Here is a 20,929-nt window from a genome sequence, read left to right on the forward strand (position 1 = left end):
AGTTAATGGCCCCAAACCATGTTAGTCGCTGATGTATTTTTCACTGCCACATACCAACAGTAAAAAACAAAAGGGGTCCGTTTCACTTAAGAATGTCCTTGGAGGGTATTAGCAAGATGGCCGAATAGGAACAGCTTTGGTCTGTAGCTCACAGCGAGACCAATGCAGAAGGCGGATGATTTCTGCATTTCCAACCGAGGTACCCTGTTCAACTCACTGGGACTGGTTAGGCAGTGGGTACAGCCCACAGAGGATGAGCAGAAACAAGGTGGGGTGTCGCCTTGCCCAGGAAGTGCAAGCAGCTGGGGGCCTCCCTCCCCCAGCAAAGGGAAGCCATGAGGGACTGTGCTATCCAGCCCAGATACTACGCTTTTCCCATAGTTTTTGCAATCCGCAGACCAAGAGATTCCCTCGTGTGCCAACACCACCAGGGCCCTGGGTTTCAATCACAAAACTGGGTGGCTGTTGGGCAGACACCAAGCTAGCTGTAGTTTTTTTTTTTTTTTTTTCGTATCCCAGTGGTGCCTGGAACTCCAGCAAGACAGAACCATTCATTCACTCCCCTGGAAAGGGGGCTGAAGCCAGGGAACCAAGTAGTCTCACTCAGCGAGTCCCACTCCCGTGGAGCCCAGAAGTCTAAGAACCACTGGCTTGAAATTCTTACTGCCAGCACAGCAGTCTGAAGTTGAGCTGGGATGATGGAGCTTGGTGCAGGAAGGAGCATCCACCATTACTGAGGCTTGAGTAAGCAGTTTTCCCCTGACAGTGCTAAGGAGGCTGGGAAGTTCAGACTGGGCCAAACTCAACACAGCATGGCAAAACAGCTGGGGCCAGACTGCCTCTCTAGATTCCTCCTCACAGGGCAGGGCATCTCTGAAAGAAAGGCGGCAGGCCCAGTCAGGGGCTTAGAGATAAAACTCCCCTCTCCCTGAGACAGATCACCTCAGGGAAGGGGTGGCTGTGGGCCCAGCTTCAGCGGATTTAAACATTCCTGCCTGCCAGCTCTGAAGAGTGCAGCAGATCCTGACAAGGAGGATTCTACCAGCACAGAGCTTGAGCTCCACTAAGGGACAGGCTGCCTCCTCAAGTGAGTCCCTGACCTCCATGCTTCCTGATGGGGAGAGACCTCCCAGCAGGGGTTTACAGACACCTCATACAGGAGAGCTCCAGCTGGCATAAGGCTGGTGCCCCTCTGGGATGAAGCTTCCAGAGGAAGGAGCAGACAGCAATTTTTGCTATTCTGGAGCCTCTGCTGGTGATACCCAGGCAAACAGGGTCTGGAGTAGACCTCCAGCAAACTGCAGCATACCTGCAGAAGAGGAGCCTGACTGTTAGAAAGAAAACTAACAAACAGGAAGCAATAACATCAACATCAACAAAAAGGACCCCCACACAAAAACCCCATCCAAAGGTCATGAGCCTCAAGATCAAAGGTAGATAAATCCATGAAGATGAGGAAAAACCAATGCAAAAATGCTGAAAATTGCAAAAACCAGAATGCCTCTTCTCCTACAAAGGATCACAGCTCCTCTCCAGCAAGGGCACAAAACTGGATGGAGAATGAGTTTGACAAATTGAAGAAGCAGGCTTCAGAAGGTGGGTAATAACAAACTCCTCTGAGGTAAAGGAACATGTTCTAACCCAGCGCAAGGAAGATCAGAACCTTGATAAAAGGTTACAGGAACTGCTAACTAGAATAACCAGTTTAGAGAAGAACATAAATGACCTGATGGAGCTGAAAAACACAGCACGAGAACTTCCTGAAGCATTCACAAGTATCAATAGCTAAATCAAGCAGAAGAAGGGATATCAGAGATTGAAGATCAGCTTACCAAAATAAGGCAGGAGGACTAGATTAGAGAAAAAAAATGAAAAGGAATGAACACAGCCTCTAAGAAATATGGGACTATATGAAAAGACCAAACGTATGATTGATTGGGGTACTTGAAAGTGAGGACAAGAATGGAACCAAGTTGGAAAACACTCTGCAGGATATTATCCAGGAGAACTTCCCCAATCTAGCAAGACAGGCCAACATTCAAATTCAGGAAATACAGAGAACACCACAATGATACTCCTTGAGAAGAGCAACCCCAAGATATATAATTGTCAGATTCACCAAGGTTGAAATGAAGGAAAAAATGTTAAGGGCAGCCAGAGAGAAAGGTCAGGTTACCCACAAAGGGAAGCCCATAACACTAACAGCAGATCTCTCTGCAGAAACCCTACAAGCCAGATGAGAGTGGGGGCCAATATTCAACATTCTTAAAGAATTTTCAACCCAGAATTTCATATCCAGCCAAACCAAGCTTCATAAGTGAAGGAGAAATAAAATACTCTATAGACAAGCAAATGCTGAGGGATTTTGTCACCAACAGGCATGCCTTACAAGAGCTCCTGAAAGAAGCACTAAACATGGAAAGGAAAAACCGGTACCAGCCACCACAAAAACACACCAAAATATAAAGACCAATGACACTATGAAGAAACTGCATCAACTAATATGCAAAATAACCAGCTAGCATCATAATGACAGGATCAAACTCACACATAAAAATATTAACCTTAAATGTAAATAAGCTAAATGCCCCAATTAAAAGACATACACTGGAAAATTGAACAAAGAGTCAAGACTCATCAGTGTGCTGTATTCAGGAGACCCATCTCATGTGCAAAGACACACATAGGCTCAAAATAAAGGGATGGAGGAATATTTACCAAGCAAATGGAAAGCAAAAAAAAGCAGAGGTTGCAATCCTAGTCTCTGATAAAACAGACTTTAAACCAACAAAGATCAAAAAAGACAAAGAAGGGCACTACATAATGGTAAAGGGATCAATGCAACAAGAAGAGCTAACTATTCTAAATATATATGCACCCAATACAGGAGCACCCAGATTTATAAATAAAGTTCTTAGAGACCTACAAAGAGGCTTAGACTCCTACAGAATAATAGTGGGAGATTTTAACACCCCACTGTCGATTTTAGATCAATGGGACAGAAAATTAACAAGGATATTCAGGACTTGAATTCAGCTCTGGACCAAGTGGACCTAATAGACATCTATAGAACTCTTTACCCTAAATCAACAGAATATACATCCTTCTCCGCACCACATAGCACTTATTCTAAAATTGACCACATAATTGGAAGTAAAACACTCCTCAGAAAATGCAAAAGAACAGAAATCATAACAAACAGTCTCGCAGACCACGGTGCAATCAAACTAGAACTTGGGATTAAGAAACTCACTCAAAACCACACAACTACATGGAAATTGAACAATCTGCTCCTGAATGACTACTGGGTAAATAACAAAATTAAGGCAGAAATAAATAAGTTCTTTGAAACCAATGGGAATAAAGAGACAATGTACCAGAATCTCTGGGACACAGCTAAAGCAGCGTTAAGAGGGAAATTTATAAGCACAAAATCCCATATCAGAAAGCAGGAAAGATCTAAAATCGATACCCTAACATCACAATTAAAAGAACTAGAGAAGCAAGCGCAAACAAATTCAAAAGCTAGCAGAAGACTAGAAATAGCGAACATCAGAGCAGAACTGAAGGAGATAGAGACATGAAAACTCTTCAAAAAAAAATCAGTGAATCCAGGAGCTGGCTTTTTGAACAAATTAACCAAATAGATAGACTGCTAGCAAGACTAATACAGAAGAAAAGAGAGAAGAATCAAATAGACATGATAAAAAACAATAAAGGGATATCACTACTGATCCCACAAAACTACAAACTCCCATCAGAGAATACTGTAAATACCTCTACCAAATAAACTAGAAAATCTAGAAGAAATGGATAAATTCCTTGACACATACACCCTCCCAAGACTAAATCAGGAAGAAGTCGAATCCCTGAATAGACCAATAACAAGTCCTGAGATTGAGGCAGTAATTAATAGCCTACCAACCAAAAAAAGCCCAGGACCAGACGGATTCACAGCTGAATTCTACCAGAGGCACAAAGAGGAGCTGGTACCATTCCTTCTGAAACTATTCCAAACAACAGAAAAAGAGGAACTCCTCCCCAACTCATTTTATGAGGCCAGTATCATCCCAATTCCAAAACCCGACAGAGACACAACAAAAAAAAGAAAATTTTAGGTCAATATCCCTGATGAACATTGATGTGAAAATCCTCAATAAAATACTGGCAAACCAAATCCAGCAGCACATCAAAAAGTTTATCCACCATGATCAAGTCGGCTTCATACCTGGGATGCAAGGCTAGTTCAACATATGCAAATCAGGAAACATAATCCATCCCATAAACAGAACCAATGACAAAAACCACATGATTTTCTCAATAGATGCAGAAAAAGCCTTCAGTAAAATTCAACACTGCTTCATGCTAAAAACTCTCAATAAATTAGGTATTGATAGAACATATCTCAAAATAATAAGAGCTATTTATGACAAACCCATTACCAATATCATATTGAATGGGCAAAAGCTGGAAGTATTTCCCTTGAAAACTAGCACAAGACAAGGATGCCCCCGCCCCCCACCACTCCTATTTAACACAGTATTGGAAGTTCTGGCCAGGGCAATCAGGCAAGAGAAAGAAATAAAGGGTATTCAAATAGGAAGAGAGGAGGTAAAATTGTCTCTGTTTGCAGATGACATGATTGTATATTTAGAAAACCCCATCATCTCAGCTCAAAATCTCAAGCTGATAAGCAACTTCAGCAAAGTCTCAGGATACAAAATCAATGTGCAAAAATCACAAACATTCCTATACACCAATAATAGGCAAGCAGAGAGCCAAATCATGAGTGAACTCCCGTTCACAATTGCTACAAAGAGAATAAAATACCTAGGAATCCAACTTACAAGGGACATGAAGGACCTCTTCGAGGAGAACTACAAATCACTGCTCAAGGAAATAAGAGAGGACACAAACAAATGGAAAAAAATTCCATGCTCATGGATAGGAAGAATTAATATTGTGAAAATGGCCATACTGCCCAAAGTAATTTATAGATTCAATGTTATTCCCATCAAGCTACCATTGAGTTTCTTCACAGAACTAGAAAAAACTACTTTAAATTTCATATGGAACTAAAAAAGAGCCCATATAGCCAAGACAATCCTAAGCAAAAAGAACAAAGCTAGAGGCATCATGCTACCTGACTTCAAACTATACTACAAGCCTACAGTAACCAAAGCAGCAATGGTACTGGTACCAAAACAGATATATAGATCAATGGAACAGAACAGAGGCCTCAGAAATAACACCACACATCTACAACCCTCTAATCTTTGACAAATCTGACAAAAACAAGCAGTGGGGAAAGGATTCTCTATTTAATAAATGGTGCTGGGAAAACTGCCTAGCCATATGCATAAAACAGAAACTGGACCACTTCCTTATATCTTATACAAAAGTTAACTCAAGATGGATTAAATACTGAAATGTAAAACCCAAAAGCATAAAAACCCTAGAAGAAAATCTAGGCAATATCATTCAGGACATAAGCATGGGCAAAGACTTCATGACTACAACACCAAAAGCAATTGCAACAAAAGCCAAAATTGACAAATGGGATCTTACTAAAGAGCTTCAGCACAGCAAAAGAAACTAGCATCACAGTGAATAGGCAACCTACAGAGTGGGAGAAAATTTTTGCAATCTATCCATCTGACAAAGGGCTAATATCCAGAATCTACAAGGACCTTAAACAAATTTACAAGAAAAAAACAAACAACCCCATCAAAAAGTGGGTGAAGGATATGAACAGACATTTCTCAAAAGAAGACATTTATGTGGCTAACAAACATGAAAAAAAGCTCATCATCACTGGTCATTAGGGAAATGCAAATCAAAACCACAATGAGATACCATCTCACGCCAGTTAGAATGGTGATCATTAAAAAGTCAGGAAACAACAGGTGCTGGAGAGGCTATGGAGAAATAGGAATGCTTTCACACTGTTGGTGGGAGTGTAAATTAGTTCAAACATTGTGGAACGCAGTGTGGCAATTCCTCAAGGATCTAGAACCAGAAATACTATTTGACCTAGCGATCCCATTACTGGGTATATACCCAAAGGATTATAAATCATTCTGTTATAAAGACACATGCCTATTTATGTTTATTGCAGCACTGTTTACAACAGCAAGGACTTGGAACCAACCCAAATGCCCATCAGTGATAGACTAGATAAAGAAAATGTGTCACATATACACCATGGAATACTCTGCAGCCATTAAAAAGAATGAGTTCATGTCCTTTGCAGGGACATGGATGAAGCTAGAAACCATCATCCTCAACAAACTAACACAGGAACAGAAAACCAAACATAGCATGTTCTCACTCGTAAGTGGGAGTTGAACAATGAGAACACATGGACACAGGGAGGGGAACATCACACACTTGGTCCTGTCGGGGAGTGCAGGGCAAGGGGAGGGAGAGCACTAGGACAAATAACCTAATGCACGTGGGACGTAAAACCTAGATGATGGGTTGATAGGTGTGGCAAAACCACCATGGCACATGTATACTGTGTAACAAACCTGCACATTCTGCACACATATCCCAGAACTTAAAGTTAAAAAAAAAGAATGTCCTTGAAAAAACAATAAAAATGATTAATTTCATTAGATCTCTGCCTTTGAGTCAACATCTTTTTATTTTTCTGTGTGACTAATTGCGAACTATGCAGAAGCACTTCTGCTATATACTGAAGTACTATGATTGTCTTGAATAAAAGCACTTACGCGACTCTTTGAGGTGCAAGCTGGACTAGCCGCTTTTTATGTTCATAAAACATCATTTTCACTTGAAAGGACAGATGATAGACAAATTATGGTTATTTAGACTTGGGAATTTGGCCTACATTTTCTAAAAAATAAAGTGAGCCTGTCACTTCAAGGAAAATAACTGACAGTATTTGTTGCCAATGATAAAATTAAGCTTTCAAGCAAAACTCAGAATTTTAGAAAACTTGTATTCATTACTAAGAACTTGATAGCTTTCCAATATTAAATACTTTTCTGATGAGATTGGTAGTGATATTAATGGATATGGCTTTTCATATTGTTTAACGAACTGTGTCAACACTTGGACAATCTGCATAACTCAGCTAACCAATATTTTCCAAATGATCAACGTAAGATATTACAAAAGCATGCATTTGTAAAAGATCCATTCAAAGTAGAAGGTAAAGCAGTGACTTTTAATGTAAGAGTACAAGTTCATTGATATGGTTTCATATTCCACATTGTAATTAACCTTTAAAAAAACAACAATTTGCAGAGTTCTGGTGTAGGATCAAAGATTATCCATAATTATCAGAAAAGGTTATTAAAATACTCTTCCCTTTTCCAATTACATAGCCATATGAGACAGAATTTTCTTCGCATACTTCAACCAAAAAATAGATTTTTTGAATCTATTTGAATCTATTTTGAATCTAAGTTGAATGCAGAAGCAAAGGCAAATGGGAATCCAGGTGTCTTCTATTAAGCCAGACAGAAAAGACAGTTGCAAAAACGTAAAACATTGATCCTCTTTTCACATTTCTTTTGTTTTAAATATAGGTATTTTCATAAAATATGTTCGTTATATTAACCTGGAACAAGTTTATTATTTTTAATTTACTAGGTTTATTTTAAAAATAAGTAATATTTTTCAATTTCTCTGTTTTAGTTTTTGATATATGGAAGATTGATGGCTATAACCCATATAAACCACTTATGTTGGGATCCTCAAAGATTTTTTAAGCATGTAAAAAGGGTCCTGAGATTTAAAAGCTTGAGAACCACTGTCCTAAGATCACTGTAGAGAAAGCAGTGTTTTGGATGACTAATAAAGGACAGGGGGGCTTGGCAATTGTCAGTTTGCACTATTGTGGGAAGCTTCTCTGGGCATGATGATAGAGAATGGTTATCAAGACAGCATCATCTTTGCAGCGGCAAAAGGAAATTCATCTATTACTTAAGACTGATAGAAATAACTTTTGAGAACATTAAATTTTCAAGATCCTGATTAGATCCTCCCCAAGTCCTTTTAAATGCCTCCAGTCTCCCTGTGTGTTCACTCCTTTTCATCCATGGAAAGTTTGGCTCACACTCTCCTCTGTACTGCCCATCATAATTAGGTGAAGGCTAGACATCTGCCTCCCAGGTCATAATGAGTGCCACTCTGAGTCCAACAATCAGTACACAGTGCTTGGGAAGACAACAGGCACTAAGAATCAAAGATAAGCACGTCATCACTTTTGTCCTAGAGGACTTCTCAGCCTAGTGGGAAAGAAAGACTTTTAAAAAAATAACTACAGTATGCTAAGTGCTATTCTGTACAAGTGACCAAATTTTTCCAACCAAAAATTAGGACACAATCTGACAATTGTCTATGAGACATAATGTCAGAAATGGAACAATCCTAGAAGATCTGGAACACACGTCTGCTATATTTACTAAGAAACTCTCAGCAACTCCACAGAAATTCTGTATAGATTTGTACTTGATTTGGCCCAAAGACCCAAAAACAGTTTTTTTTTTTTCACCTCCTCCCTAAATTCTGGGAAATGACAGTGGCAGAATAGGAAAGGTCAAGAAGCTTCTTAGGATCACAAAAGATGAGTAACGGGCCCCTAACATTTTATTTCCTCTGGTTAGTGGATAGGAGAGGCTGGAGGAAATTTTTTCCATCATGCTTGTTCCAAATGTTTTCTTTCCCCCAGGCAGAGAGTCCAAGTTTCTTCGCACAGGTCTCCCACACAGCTGATGCCGATCAGGCTGAATCTCAGAGTCAGAAGAATGAACTAGAAAGAGGCTTCTAAGATCCCAAGCCTTGATTGCATGTGGGTAACATTAAACAATAGAGCTCTTGATTTGTCAACAAATGTCGAAGTCCCCTCTGGGTGGGCTGCGTGGGGATCATGGAGGTTCTGATCTGGTCTGAGTCTTCTTAAGTCCAATCATGTGCCCTTTTCTCCCCCTCTCCTTTGGGACCTGAGCCAAATCCCTCTTTTTAATCTCTCTCTCCCATTCCTACTGTTCTTCCTGAACTGCGGTAACTCCAAAGTAAAATGCACAAGAACAAGACAGACAATGAACAGAAAAAACAGGCTCAGTGCCACACGTGGACATCCTGCCACCCACAGAGAGAATGGGCAACATGCAACCCAAACAAAAGGCAGCCGTAGGAGCCTGAAAAACCCCTTTGGATCTTGGATCCATTACTTACATCTCAATGTGGGCAAATCATGACATCTCTCTGCTCCCCAGTAAATGTGCTTTTTGTATCCACAAAAACACACTACTTTGAGGATTAAACACTGTAACATATGTAGAAATGCTTGGTTCACAGTGAGTCCACTTTTCTTATAGTCTTCACATCTTTCTGCATGACTATTTGGTTAGTGTCTGTCTCTCCACTAGCCGCTAAGTGGCTTGAGAATATGGGGTGCATCTTTTTTTTGTTAGTATTATAACTCTAGAGCTGAGCACAGTGCCTGGCACATGTTAGGCGTTTGTTGAGACAATTATATGATAAAGTGGAATTAGTAGGATCTACTTAAAAAATAGTAAGTTTGGGGTCTCCTGACAACTCTCATGGCTTTGTATTGGCTATCTTGATAACAATGTTATGAAAAGATTTTTTTTTTTTTTTTTTTTTTTTGAGTCAGAGTCTCGCTCTGCTGCCCAGGCTGGAGTGTAGTGGTGTGATCATGGCTCACTGCAGCCTTGAACTTCTGGGCTTAAGATCCTCCTGCCTTACCCTCCTGAGTAGCTAGGACTACAGGCATGTGCCACCATGCCCAGCTAATTTTAAAATTTTGCTATGTTGCCTAGGCAGGTCTCTAACTCCTAGCCTCGAAGGATCCTCCCACATCAGCCTCCCAAAGCACTGGGAGTACAGGCTTGAGCCACCATGTCTGGCCCCTCCTGAAGGGATTTCAAGGTGGTATCTGAAGTCAGTAAAAAAAAAGGGCATGCTGACTAATTACCAACACCTATGATAGTAGAGTATTTGTTGACCTTGACCTGTAGAGTCACAAGCAGGTCCCTTTCTGCCAGCTATTTTCAGCAGGTCTGTCATGGAATTCATGGACAGGGTCATTGCAGGGGGATTGAGGTTACCAAATGCCTCACCTGAATATAAGCAGCATGACTTCAGGAATACTTTTAAAAATTACAGATAAGAAAGCACAATGCTGGGGCTGGGCGCAGTGGTTCACGCCTGTAATCCCTGCACTGTGGGAGGCCAAGGTGGGTGGAGCACCTGAGGTCAGGTGTTCAAGACCAGCCTGGCCAACATGGCAAAACCCCATCTCTACTAAAAATACAAAAATTAGCTGGGCATGGTGGCCCGTACCTGTAATCCCAGCTACTCAGGAGGCTGAGGCAGGAGAATTGCTTGAACCTGGGAGGCGGAGGTTGCAGTGAGCCGAGACTGTGCCACTGCACTCCAGCCTCGGCAACAGAGTGAGACTCCGTCTCAAAAAAAAAAAAAAAAAAAAAACAGAGAAAAAAAAACAGCACAATGCTATGCAAAGAAGCTGAAAGCATACCCATATAATGTCTGCCTGTCTTGATTAATATACATACCTCCAATGTACATTTCATGAACCAGCCGATACTAGGGAGCAGATCTGACATGCTGCAGCTAGTGCGCCCTACAACCAGACAGAACTTTGACAATGTGCTTTTCCCCAAACCACAGAGTAGCCACTCTACTCACGAGGGTAATCCTTTGGGTGTGTCTTCTCAGACCAATTCCCATAAAATGTGAGTCTGTACTTGGCAGTTCCGCAGGCACAGCAGTCTAAGATGGGTTTGTCAGTCACCCCATCAAATGTGGAATCTGAAACAGTCAGAAAAGTCACCAAGTTAGAAAGTAGATGTGGGTTGTATATAAGGTGGTGCTATCATGGTCTCATTTTATCCTTAACCCTTAGGAAAAGAAGATGCAGTTTTCACTCGTTAATAAGACTTAGAGCCAGATCAGTACTTGGGCAATAAAGGATTTTGTATGCCTCTAAGTATGGTAATATTTTGAAAAAAAAAATTCAGAGCTTTTTCCCTAACAATGTAAGAAGATCTGTGGGAACAATAACCCATAGGTTATTTGAGAATATTTAAGATGGGGGCTATGTTGAAAAATCAGGGGTAAAATTTACTCAATCATCCTTTCCGGATCCTGGTCTCCTTCCCCACCCCTCCCACAACAGAATTTCTCTAACAAATTTTAAGAGGAATACACATGTGTGCTTTCTCTAGGAAATATTCTCTGGGACCAAAATGACAGGACCAGAAGGAATGACTTTGAAGCAGAGCAGTGAAAATAAATAGAGCGATATAAAGAATTACTGAAGGGAGAAAAAAAAGACATGCATATATAATCACGTCACTTGTTATCACGCTTTCAGAGACTTCACTGGGAGGAGTAGGGGGTGGAAATGTGTTCATAAGCTCAGGTTTACTGTACTTCTGGGTATAGAAGTAGCCAGGAAAAACTTAAAATTCCCTCTCGGCCCTCATTTTTAGCTGTGAATAGCTGATAAGCAGGGAAAGAGAGATTACATGAATAAATTCAGTATTTCTGATTGTCAAACCCACATCTCTAGCTGCACATTGTTGCTTTTAGTCTGCTCTGCTTCCTGCAAGATGAAAACAATGACTACAGATGTAACTTGCTTCAGTTGCTTTTTTTCACTTCCTCTAGTAGTATTAACGTAAATGGTTTTTTTCTTTGCAGTTGGACATTTATTCTTAAATATTATACAAAGAGTAGTGACAAAGAATGTTAAAATCATTATGAGTGTTATGAAGAGCATTTTACAAGACTTCCTTTTGGAATTTACTGGTTTGATTTGGTTTAAATACATAAAATCCATGATGGATAGAAGTGAATTCTAGGTTCTAGGGTGGAGACAAAAGGATGAGACATCATCATAATAACTACAAAATACTGAGTCCTTTTATGTGCTGATTTCTTTCCATATATTGTCTCATTTAATCCTAACAATGCTAGGAGGTAAGTACTTTTGCTATCCCCATTTTACAGGTCAGTAAATCGAAGCAGATTAGGTAACCTGTTCAAGGTCACAGGGTTAGTGAACAGGGCAGGCAGAACTAGAGGCCAGGTCTTTTTGGGTCCAGGGCTCATACCCTTAATCTCTGCACTACATTACTCCAGGAAAGACCTCATCTGGATGGGTCTGCATAGACAGCAAAGAGAGAAAACTTTTTTGTTGTTTCTGTGTTGCTTTTTCCAATGAAGAAAGATGCACTAAAAAAAAAAATTGCCTCCCTACATAGCTCTAGGATTTCTAAATCAGCGATACATGCTGAGGTTTCAATTGTAACTACTAGGGGCTATTAAACAAGGCAGCAATAGTCTCTACAAAAACCAAAAGAAGGCCAACTGGTAGCTTTGCCTTATCAAAAGGGCTTTCAGATATAGGTGGTAAACTTAAAGATATTTCTGAGAGTTCGAAGGAATGCATAATAAACCTTTTGTATTTTCAAAGGAAAATAAGCTTCCATTTGAAAAATACATTTTTAAGCTTCCATTTGAAAAATAAATTTTTAAGTTTGAAAATAAAAACAGACATACTGTTTTCCTACTAAGGAAAAGCCTATTGAAAATGAATCAGGCTTTCAAAGGGCAGTGATAAGAATCGTCCACTTATTCCTCTTCTAACCACGGCAGGGCCTGCCAACTATGGGTAATTTCAGGCTATGGAGCATCTCCAGAGCTGCCCTCTCTCCCCATTTCTACGCTAAATCCACTGACTTCCTTTGCAACTCTCTTCCTGTATTCTTTGTTCCTTTTCTCATTATCCCGTTTCTGTTGACATTTTTCTCTTTTTTCTGCGTTTCCCTTCATTTTTCCTTTTTTTTTTTTTTTTTTTTGTCTCTTTCCTTTAATTGTTTGTGACATGGTATTAAAGTATGTGTATGCAGGGCTGGGCACGGTAGCTCATGCCTGTAATTCCAGCACTTTAGGAGGCAGAGATGAGCGGATCACTTGAGGTCAGGAGTTCGAGACCAGGCTGGCCAACATGGCAAAACTCTATTTAGTTCTTACTTGTGAGACAGAGATCTTTTCATCTTTAGTAGAGATGAAACCCCATCTCTACTAAAAATACAAAAATGGGCATGGTGGTGCGTTCCTGTAATCCCAGCTACTCGGGAGGCTGAGGCAGGAGAATCTCCTGAACCCGGGAGATGGAGGTTGCAGTGAGCCGAGATCACACCGCTGCACTCCAGCCTGGGTGACAGAGTGAAACTCTGTCTCAAAAAAATTAAAAAATAAAAAATAAAGTATGTGTATGCATATGTTTGCTATAGATCACTTTTTTGAATATTTTGTTTCTCTGTTCTTAACTGGAAGTAACCTATTGTTTATCTTGCTTTTTAAAAGTATTGGTTGCCTTTGCTTTTCATCTGTGCAGCTCTAGGTCTTCTCCCACAGGCACTGTGGTGTGGTTTTGTTAGTTTGACTATCAGAGGACAGCCTTATTTTCAGGAGCTGAGGGTTCTTAGGAGATACTGACACCCTCATGTGCTGACATCAATCATTAACTAACGTGCACTTCCCAATGTCTCAACCCTGATGTTATGTGAAGCCTTGTCTAAGGCATTTACAGGAGGTGTCTTGGAAATGTGTGATCCAAAACACCCATAAGTCCACCACAACACCTGGATCTCATCACATGAAGATACAGCAGGGATGGGATTGTCATTGAGGAACCAAGAGCTTAATAAATGGAGATGCTCCCTGTTTAGAGAAAGGCTGAGTGAACTTGCAGGCAGTTGGACACAAAAAAGAAAAGCCTCAGAAGACACGTGTGGTGTTGCCATCTGGAAGCTGGCCAGGGCTCTCTGGACTACAGATTCCAGCTCTCCAGCCCCTCTGGGAGGTATGACCCTAATGCAAGGTATCCAACTCTCTCTCCTTTGCTATTGCCATGTTCTCTAAGCAATTCCAAACAGGGGACCTAGTTTCTGCTCAGCTCATCTACAGGAGGACGATGCATTGATCTGTCAAAGGCAATGATAAGAACTACTGAATTGGGAAGAAGTTGCTTTGATAGAAAGCAATGGTTAAGAGCACTGGCTCCTGACTTCAAACCCTGCCTTCCACCACGACTATATGATGCTAAGAAAGCTATTTAATTTTTTTGTGTCAGGCTCCTCATCCATAAAATAAAAATATAATAATAATCTTTACCATATAGGGCTGTTGTGCAGATTACAAAATTAATGCATATGAAGTGCTTAAAATAGTTATTGGCATGTAGCAAAGCACCCCATACATATTACCTATTATTATTGTTTTCCCCAAAGACCTTTATCAACCTTTCTTTTTCTCAGTAGCTTATACTTTGCTATAATTGGAGAGGATTATTTCTTCTCAAAACACTAATTGCTCTAAATGCAAATAAAAATTCTGCAAAAATAAATACAAATGAGATTGTTATGCTGTATAAATATAGAACATTTTTAAATTTTTATTTAGTTATCTAATAACTTTTAAAAACATTCAGATGTTTAAGTTCAATTTTTTTGCAGTAGATTAATGAATAAGCTTTCAGATATAGATAACAAGAGCTATCTATTCTATAGATAGCATTTACTATGTGTCAAGGAGGTACTGTACTATTTTATCTATTTAAGTCACATGGCTAGAAGGGGCAGAGGCAGATTTGAACCTGGGCCTGATCTAAATTCAGGCCTCTGCTTTATCCCCCCAGTCTAGTTAGTTTCCATGAGCTTTGTTAGAATACCTTCCACCTAAGGAGAGGAGGTTGATGAGTTTGAAAATCTAAAGACTAGATCCTTGAATATGGTGATATCACAAGGTCAACGCCCCCTTGGCATCCCCATCCCCTGCTGGTCTTCTCTGGAAAAAATCCTCCCATATTGTCTGGGTGCCACACAAGATCTTGCTGGTGATTTTTTTCCAAAGAACCATTACAGACTTTTTAAAGGTACACAATTGTGCATTCCTTAATTAAGTCCTGTGAATTATTCCAAGGAACCTCTTCAGAATAATCACTGTTTCACAAAAATAAGAAGACGACACCAATATAAGGTACATTATCTTCTACCCAGGGAATCAAGCTGAGTAATTAGAGCTTAAGGCGGATCCAATTATCCACAGCACACAGCCAGATTAAAAATCGGAGCTACGTGAGGAAGCAGAACCCAGAGGAACTCACGAAGCCCAGTGGCCTTAATTCTTGCAGCAGGAGGATTGTGCAGGAGGAGCTGCCCTCCATGCCTCTGCCCCTCCCCCTCCCCACCCACAGGGTCTTACCTTGTTCACAAAGTTTCTTGGTCAGAGAGCCCTCATCTTGAAAATAAATAATGCGTTTTTGTACGATGCTGGCCCTGTGGAGAAAGAAGACCCAAGCACAGTGGTGAGGAGGGCAGGAAGGCAGGTTTGGGGGATCAGTCAGACATAGTCCCTGCTTGGCTTTGTGGCTTTGAGTGAGTCACCCCAACTCTTTGTGTCTTCATGAGAAAATTAACATAACAGCAATACCTGCTTTATGGGGTTGTGGTGAGAACTAAGTCAGGAAATGTACGTCAAGAGATTAACACATACCCAGAAACCACTCCACTCAATATTAGTTACTAAATTGTTTTCGGTGGTCAGGTTATTGTGAAGGTAAGAAAGTGAACTAACAGTATTTTAATAACTTTTCTCAATGGTTTATTTTACTCTACTTTTCATGTTAAACTATTGAGGCCATTTATAGATCAGCCAAATTCAAATCACAGAAGCATGTCAGATCCTCTTTGTGAAAGGGAAAAAGGAATTTAAAAATATATTTTGATTTGTTCTGAAAATGTCATTCTATATCTTTCCTGAAAGTCTAGACAAAACTGTCTCCTACATTCTGAACAAAGACAACTTCAGCTGTTATATCTCCCTCTTAAACATGTCAAATGCAGGATCTTAGAATTTGGAAAAAATATTCTGAGGTTGAAAAATGACTTACTTTTGGCCAGCGCATATTTTCACTTTAATTTGGGATTGCACAGACATGCTTCTTTTATTTTAACCCACTCTGTTGTTGATTTTCAGCTGGCCTTGAAGGGGTTGGATACTGAAACCCAGAGTTTCAGTAATTTGAAAGTTTACAACATTTAAAACTGAGACAATGTGAAAGGATTTTGGGCCACTTCTATTGATTTTCTTCAGCAATGCTACTCAGTCAAAAGGTAATTTTCACTTCCATTCACCCTATTTAACAGATATAGGGATTCCTTGACTGTATTATAGCTGACCACACTGAAGGAGTATTAGAGTCACATGATCCCAGACCCAGGAATGGGGCCATGTGTGCATGGATCCACAGAGTACGGAGGCAATCTTCCTGATGGTCTGGGCCTAGGCCAGGATGACTTTCCAAAGAAATGTCTACTCTACATCTAGTCTTGCACAAAATAATACAATTCTGACCATCCTACAGATATCTTTTACAGTCATTCCTTACCCAAGAGAGACAAGATGTTGAAATAAATGAATGAAATATGCTTCCTGTCTATGCAAAGCTACTTTGATCATTCTTTTGACTATGAAGCAAAAGAAAGTTTCCTCAGGCCAAGAGAATAAGTCTTCACCCGAAAGCCAAATAACAAAGCCTTTTGTTAGTCAGATCATCCCATCACCTCCAACAGTGCTTTTCAGAGTGTTTTCCACTCTGTGCCTCCAGGATCCCTGCGGAGGGGAAGGGGCAGGCTTAGTGGGAAGTATCCCAGGCCCCACATTCCTGCTTCAGCCAAAGGCTCCAACCTAATTTCAACCACACCAGCCTCCTCCCCCATTTGTCTTTCCACCATATTACTGGTGTATTTTCAACAAATAGTTGGGGGGTCTGCTTAGGGGCCTGAGGGAGGTTCCAGGACAGTGTCATAAACAAGCCAGATGGGGCCACACTACTCATTCTCAAAGTTTACAGCATAGTAGGAGAAAGTATCAAATAACCAAACCTGCAGCTGATCATTTAACACAACCTTGATTAAAGGTAACAAGGAAGTCCACAGAGTGCAGGAGAGCATAGAATAGGGCATCCTAACCATGCTGGGAAAGGCTTGCCTGAAAAAGGGTGGCAGAGCTGAGGTTTGAAAGAGCAAACTAGGAGCTAATTAGGCAAGTGGAAGGGAGGAGACAAGGAGAGGGCACCCCTTATAAAGTTCTTCAGGAGGGGAGGGACATGGGCTCATGGGAGGACCTACGAGTGGTAAGTCAGGGAGGCAGTACAGATTATACAAGCCTAATCTGAAAATCTAAAATCTGAAATACTCCAAAATCCAAAACTTTTTGGGTGCTGACATGACACTACAGTGGAAAATCCCACGTCTGACCTCATGTATCAGGTCACAGTTAAAACATTTATTGGCAGCACATAAATTTAGGGTTAGGAATGATGGTGATGCCAAACAACCACAAACTGTCCACATGGCAGGCTGCGGTGGTGATACCTTTGCTTTCTGATGGCTCAATGTTTGTGTAAAACACAAACTTGTTTTAGGCACAAAATTATTAAAAATAATGTATAACATTAATCTCAGGCTATATATATAAGGGTCTATTCATGTATACGTTTGAAACGTGCGTGAATTTTGTGTTTAGACTTGGGTCCCATCCTAAGATACCTCATTGTGTATATGCAAATACTCCAAAATCTGAAAAAAAAAATCACAAATCTAAAACATTTCTGGTCCCAATCATTTTGGATAAGGAATACTCAACCTGTATGAGATGAGCTGGGAAGACGGGTAGGGCCACATTACCCAGAGCCTGCAGGGAGATGGCATTTCACTCCAAGTTTAATGAGATATCTTTGAAGAGTGTGCCCAGAGGCCTGAGACGATCAGATCTGCTCTTTTAAAAGAGCACTCAGGACATAGTAAAAACCAGTTGGTGTGTGGCTGCAGTGGACAGAGCTCCCATGCAAATCAAGTTTTGTTTCCATCAAGCTCTCTTGCTAAAAACATTTAAAAATCAGTCATCTACAGGATAAAATACAAACTTATAATATTCAAGGGTCTTTATAATTTTCCCCAAACATGTCCTGGCTTCGGCTGTCATCACTTTGTGCCAAGCTTCCTGGGTTGCAGACTTTCAATGTTTATTCTTCTGTGAACACCTCTTCAACTCGACCAGGCCTCTGCCTGTGCTGCCTCCTCTCCCAGAATCACCCATGCCTGCCTTTGCTTGCCTCTGTAATAAATACTCTGAATCTTCTTTCTCCTACATAAATAGGGGGACATGGCAAAGCCTATTATTTAAAAGCATGATAGTGCATAGAAAATTGCCCTCAAATTTTTGAAATATATGATTATAAAAATTTTGGGGGACTAGAGATGAAAAATATGTATTTCCTATACGATGTGTCAGCTTCCTCAATATTCTACAAAGTCTAAGGCAACCCATTTCCTCATTTTAATAATTGTTGTCATTTCTGAGCCCTTACTATGTGTTAGTCTGCACTAAGGAGGCACTTAATATACATTATTACCTTATATAACTTATGCTTTATATATGACAGGTCCTCAAATTCTTCACCCAAAACCCTTGGTCTGGATATGTTTTTGAATTCAGAAATTTTTAGGTATCAGAAAGTTAAAATTGTACATATACCACTAATACCTCTATAATCAAACACATCAATATTCTGCAGTAAAATGTTAGATTATGGGGCCAGGTGTTGTGGCTCACACCGGTAATCCCAGCACTTTGGGAGGCTGAAATAGGTGGATCACTTGAGGTTAGGAGTTTGCGACCAGCCTGGCCAACATGTTAAAACCTCATCTCTTCCAAAAATACAAAAATTAGCCAGGCGAGGTGGCCCATGCTGCTTGGGAGACTGAGGCAGGAGAATCGCTTGAACCCAGGAGGTGGAGGTTGCAGTGAGTTGAGATTGCACCACTGAACTCCAGCCTGGATGACAGAGGGAGACTCCGTCTCAAAAAAAAAAGTTAGATTATGTATGAATTTCATTTATCCTCCCTAAGAGTTCTGTTGCTACCTATTCACTTTTCAGTCTCCTGTGCTAGATTCCAAGATTTGTACCTTATTTCTCCAAATGTTAGTATCATTCTACTACCAATGTTCTAGGAGAAGGAACAGGGTTTGGGGACAGGAGAGAATCTGAGGTTAACGTGGCTTAGGTTGTGATGGTGGGCAGTCTAGTGGGTCGTTAGACATAGGGCATTGTAACTCTGGAGAGCTGGGAGCGAATGGGAGTGTAGACGTGGGAGTTGCTGGCCTAGGTAAGAGTCAAAGGATTTGGAGTGGCTGATGTCACCCAGGGAAAGTGTGCAGAGTTGAGAGTGAGAGTCAAACTGAGCCCAGAACCCTGAGGAAGACCAACATTCACCTACAGAGATGCTAGTGGAGGCCAAGACTTTGGTACACTTGGTTGCAGAAGTTTCTTTTTATTCCTTATTTGGTCAACTCCTGAGAGAATTTTATATTCTGAGAAAATGCATTTTGAGTCTCTTCCCATCAAAACTATAAAACTCAGCTGAGGTTTATAAATCACATTATCGTTCAGAAGAATAATAGCTTTACAAGATGAGAAAGCTGTTAGTAAGAACTCCCTCAGCATTTCAAAATGACAAATTTCTCCCATTCTGTGTTGCAATTTGGCAGTACTGTTGCATAGCATTTATACACTGAATGCTCTCTTATCATAAGAGAGCATGTTAAGGAAATCTAAATTAAATTTCTCAGTATGTCAGCTTCTCAAACTTTAGAATATTGAGGTTCTAAGTAACTCACTAATCATTTCAAAAGTTTTCTTTTCAACCTGAAGTGAACATTTCCAAAAATGCCATCCTGAATCTCTCAGGTGCTCAGCCCTCTTCTGTTTGGAGGGTTTATTCATTTACCGCTCTTTTTCCTGAGGGAATTTGCCTGTTGGGGTGAAGTTAGAGTTTGTTAAGTTATGGGTTTGCTGTCTAGTGCTAAAAGGGGCTGGGATCCCTGCTCCCGGGAGAGAGAGATCTCAGAAACTGAAGTACTTGGGAGAAATCAGGTCATGAATTGACTTAAAAAATATACCTGGATCCTCAGGGAATGGGTCACAGCCATGTAGAGACAATTCATGTAAGTTCCTACTGTGGTGTGTTGCACACGGTAAATATCCAGTATGTGGTGGTCATTATCATTGCTGCTGTTAAGTCACCAGCCCCTAACAAAAGTACCTGGCACATAATAAGTACTTAATAAACAGTAGTTATTTTTATGATTGATGTCAGGTCTGTTTCTTTGCTTGTGGAAGGAGGAGTGAGAGTATTACCTTGGTCAGCTGCTTCAGACAGAGACAATAAATTGCCAAAATGAAGGTTGGGTTTGTGGTCTCTAGACTATTTTTGCCAGCCTTCTTCCCAATTCCAGTAAAATCTTTATTACTGAATATTTCTTGAAATACTTTATAAAATTTCTCTATGATCTCAGTAATGTTTTCCATAGAGTTGGTCCAGTTTATAACCAGCAATATTTATTCCCATCTACCAATGAAAAAATTAACTGTGGGATGACCCAGGAATCAAATATTGAAGTCACTACAATGATAATATCAGATGCTGAGGCCGTCTCCCTTATTTTACTTCACAAGGATGCCAAGGGCTAACTGAACGATGGCCACATATTTATCCAAAGGCTGTGTACATGCCCAGGATGCACACTCACCAATCTTGTATATGGCTTTAGGTGGGTCTCAAGAAATGGAGGTATGTTAACCACCATTTAGTATCCAGGAAGCCCAAGACAGTGTGCCCATGGGAGAAGAAAAGTGAAAACATATCTGCAGGACTCTATCTACAAGACTCTATCTACAAGACTCTATCTACAAGACTCCATGACTGTTCAAGGGAAAGGCTGCAGTCTCTGCTTGGGGTCACAAAGCTATAGATGCAGAGGTCATCTACCATGACTG

At 40.4% G+C, this 20,929-nt stretch overlaps 1 protein-coding gene across 1 annotated transcript in view; it reads right to left on the reverse strand.

Moving 5' to 3' along the window:
* Window positions 1-20,929, reverse strand: part of SPON1 (spondin 1) — a 309,159-nt gene that overhangs the window by 178,921 nt on the left and 109,309 nt on the right. Inside the window, exons 4-5 of the mRNA XM_055282345.2 lie at window positions 15,292-15,365; window positions 10,705-10,827 (exon numbers count right to left, since the gene is read on the reverse strand). Of these exons, the coding sequence (XP_055138320.1) occupies window positions 10,705-10,827; window positions 15,292-15,365 (197 nt within the window). The remainder of the gene's footprint in view (window positions 1-10,704; window positions 10,828-15,291; window positions 15,366-20,929) is intronic.

The sequence above is a fragment of the Symphalangus syndactylus genome, chromosome 6, assembly GCF_028878055.3.
Source record: "Symphalangus syndactylus isolate Jambi chromosome 6, NHGRI_mSymSyn1-v2.1_pri, whole genome shotgun sequence".
NCBI classification, from domain to species: domain Eukaryota; kingdom Metazoa; phylum Chordata; class Mammalia; order Primates; family Hylobatidae; genus Symphalangus; species Symphalangus syndactylus.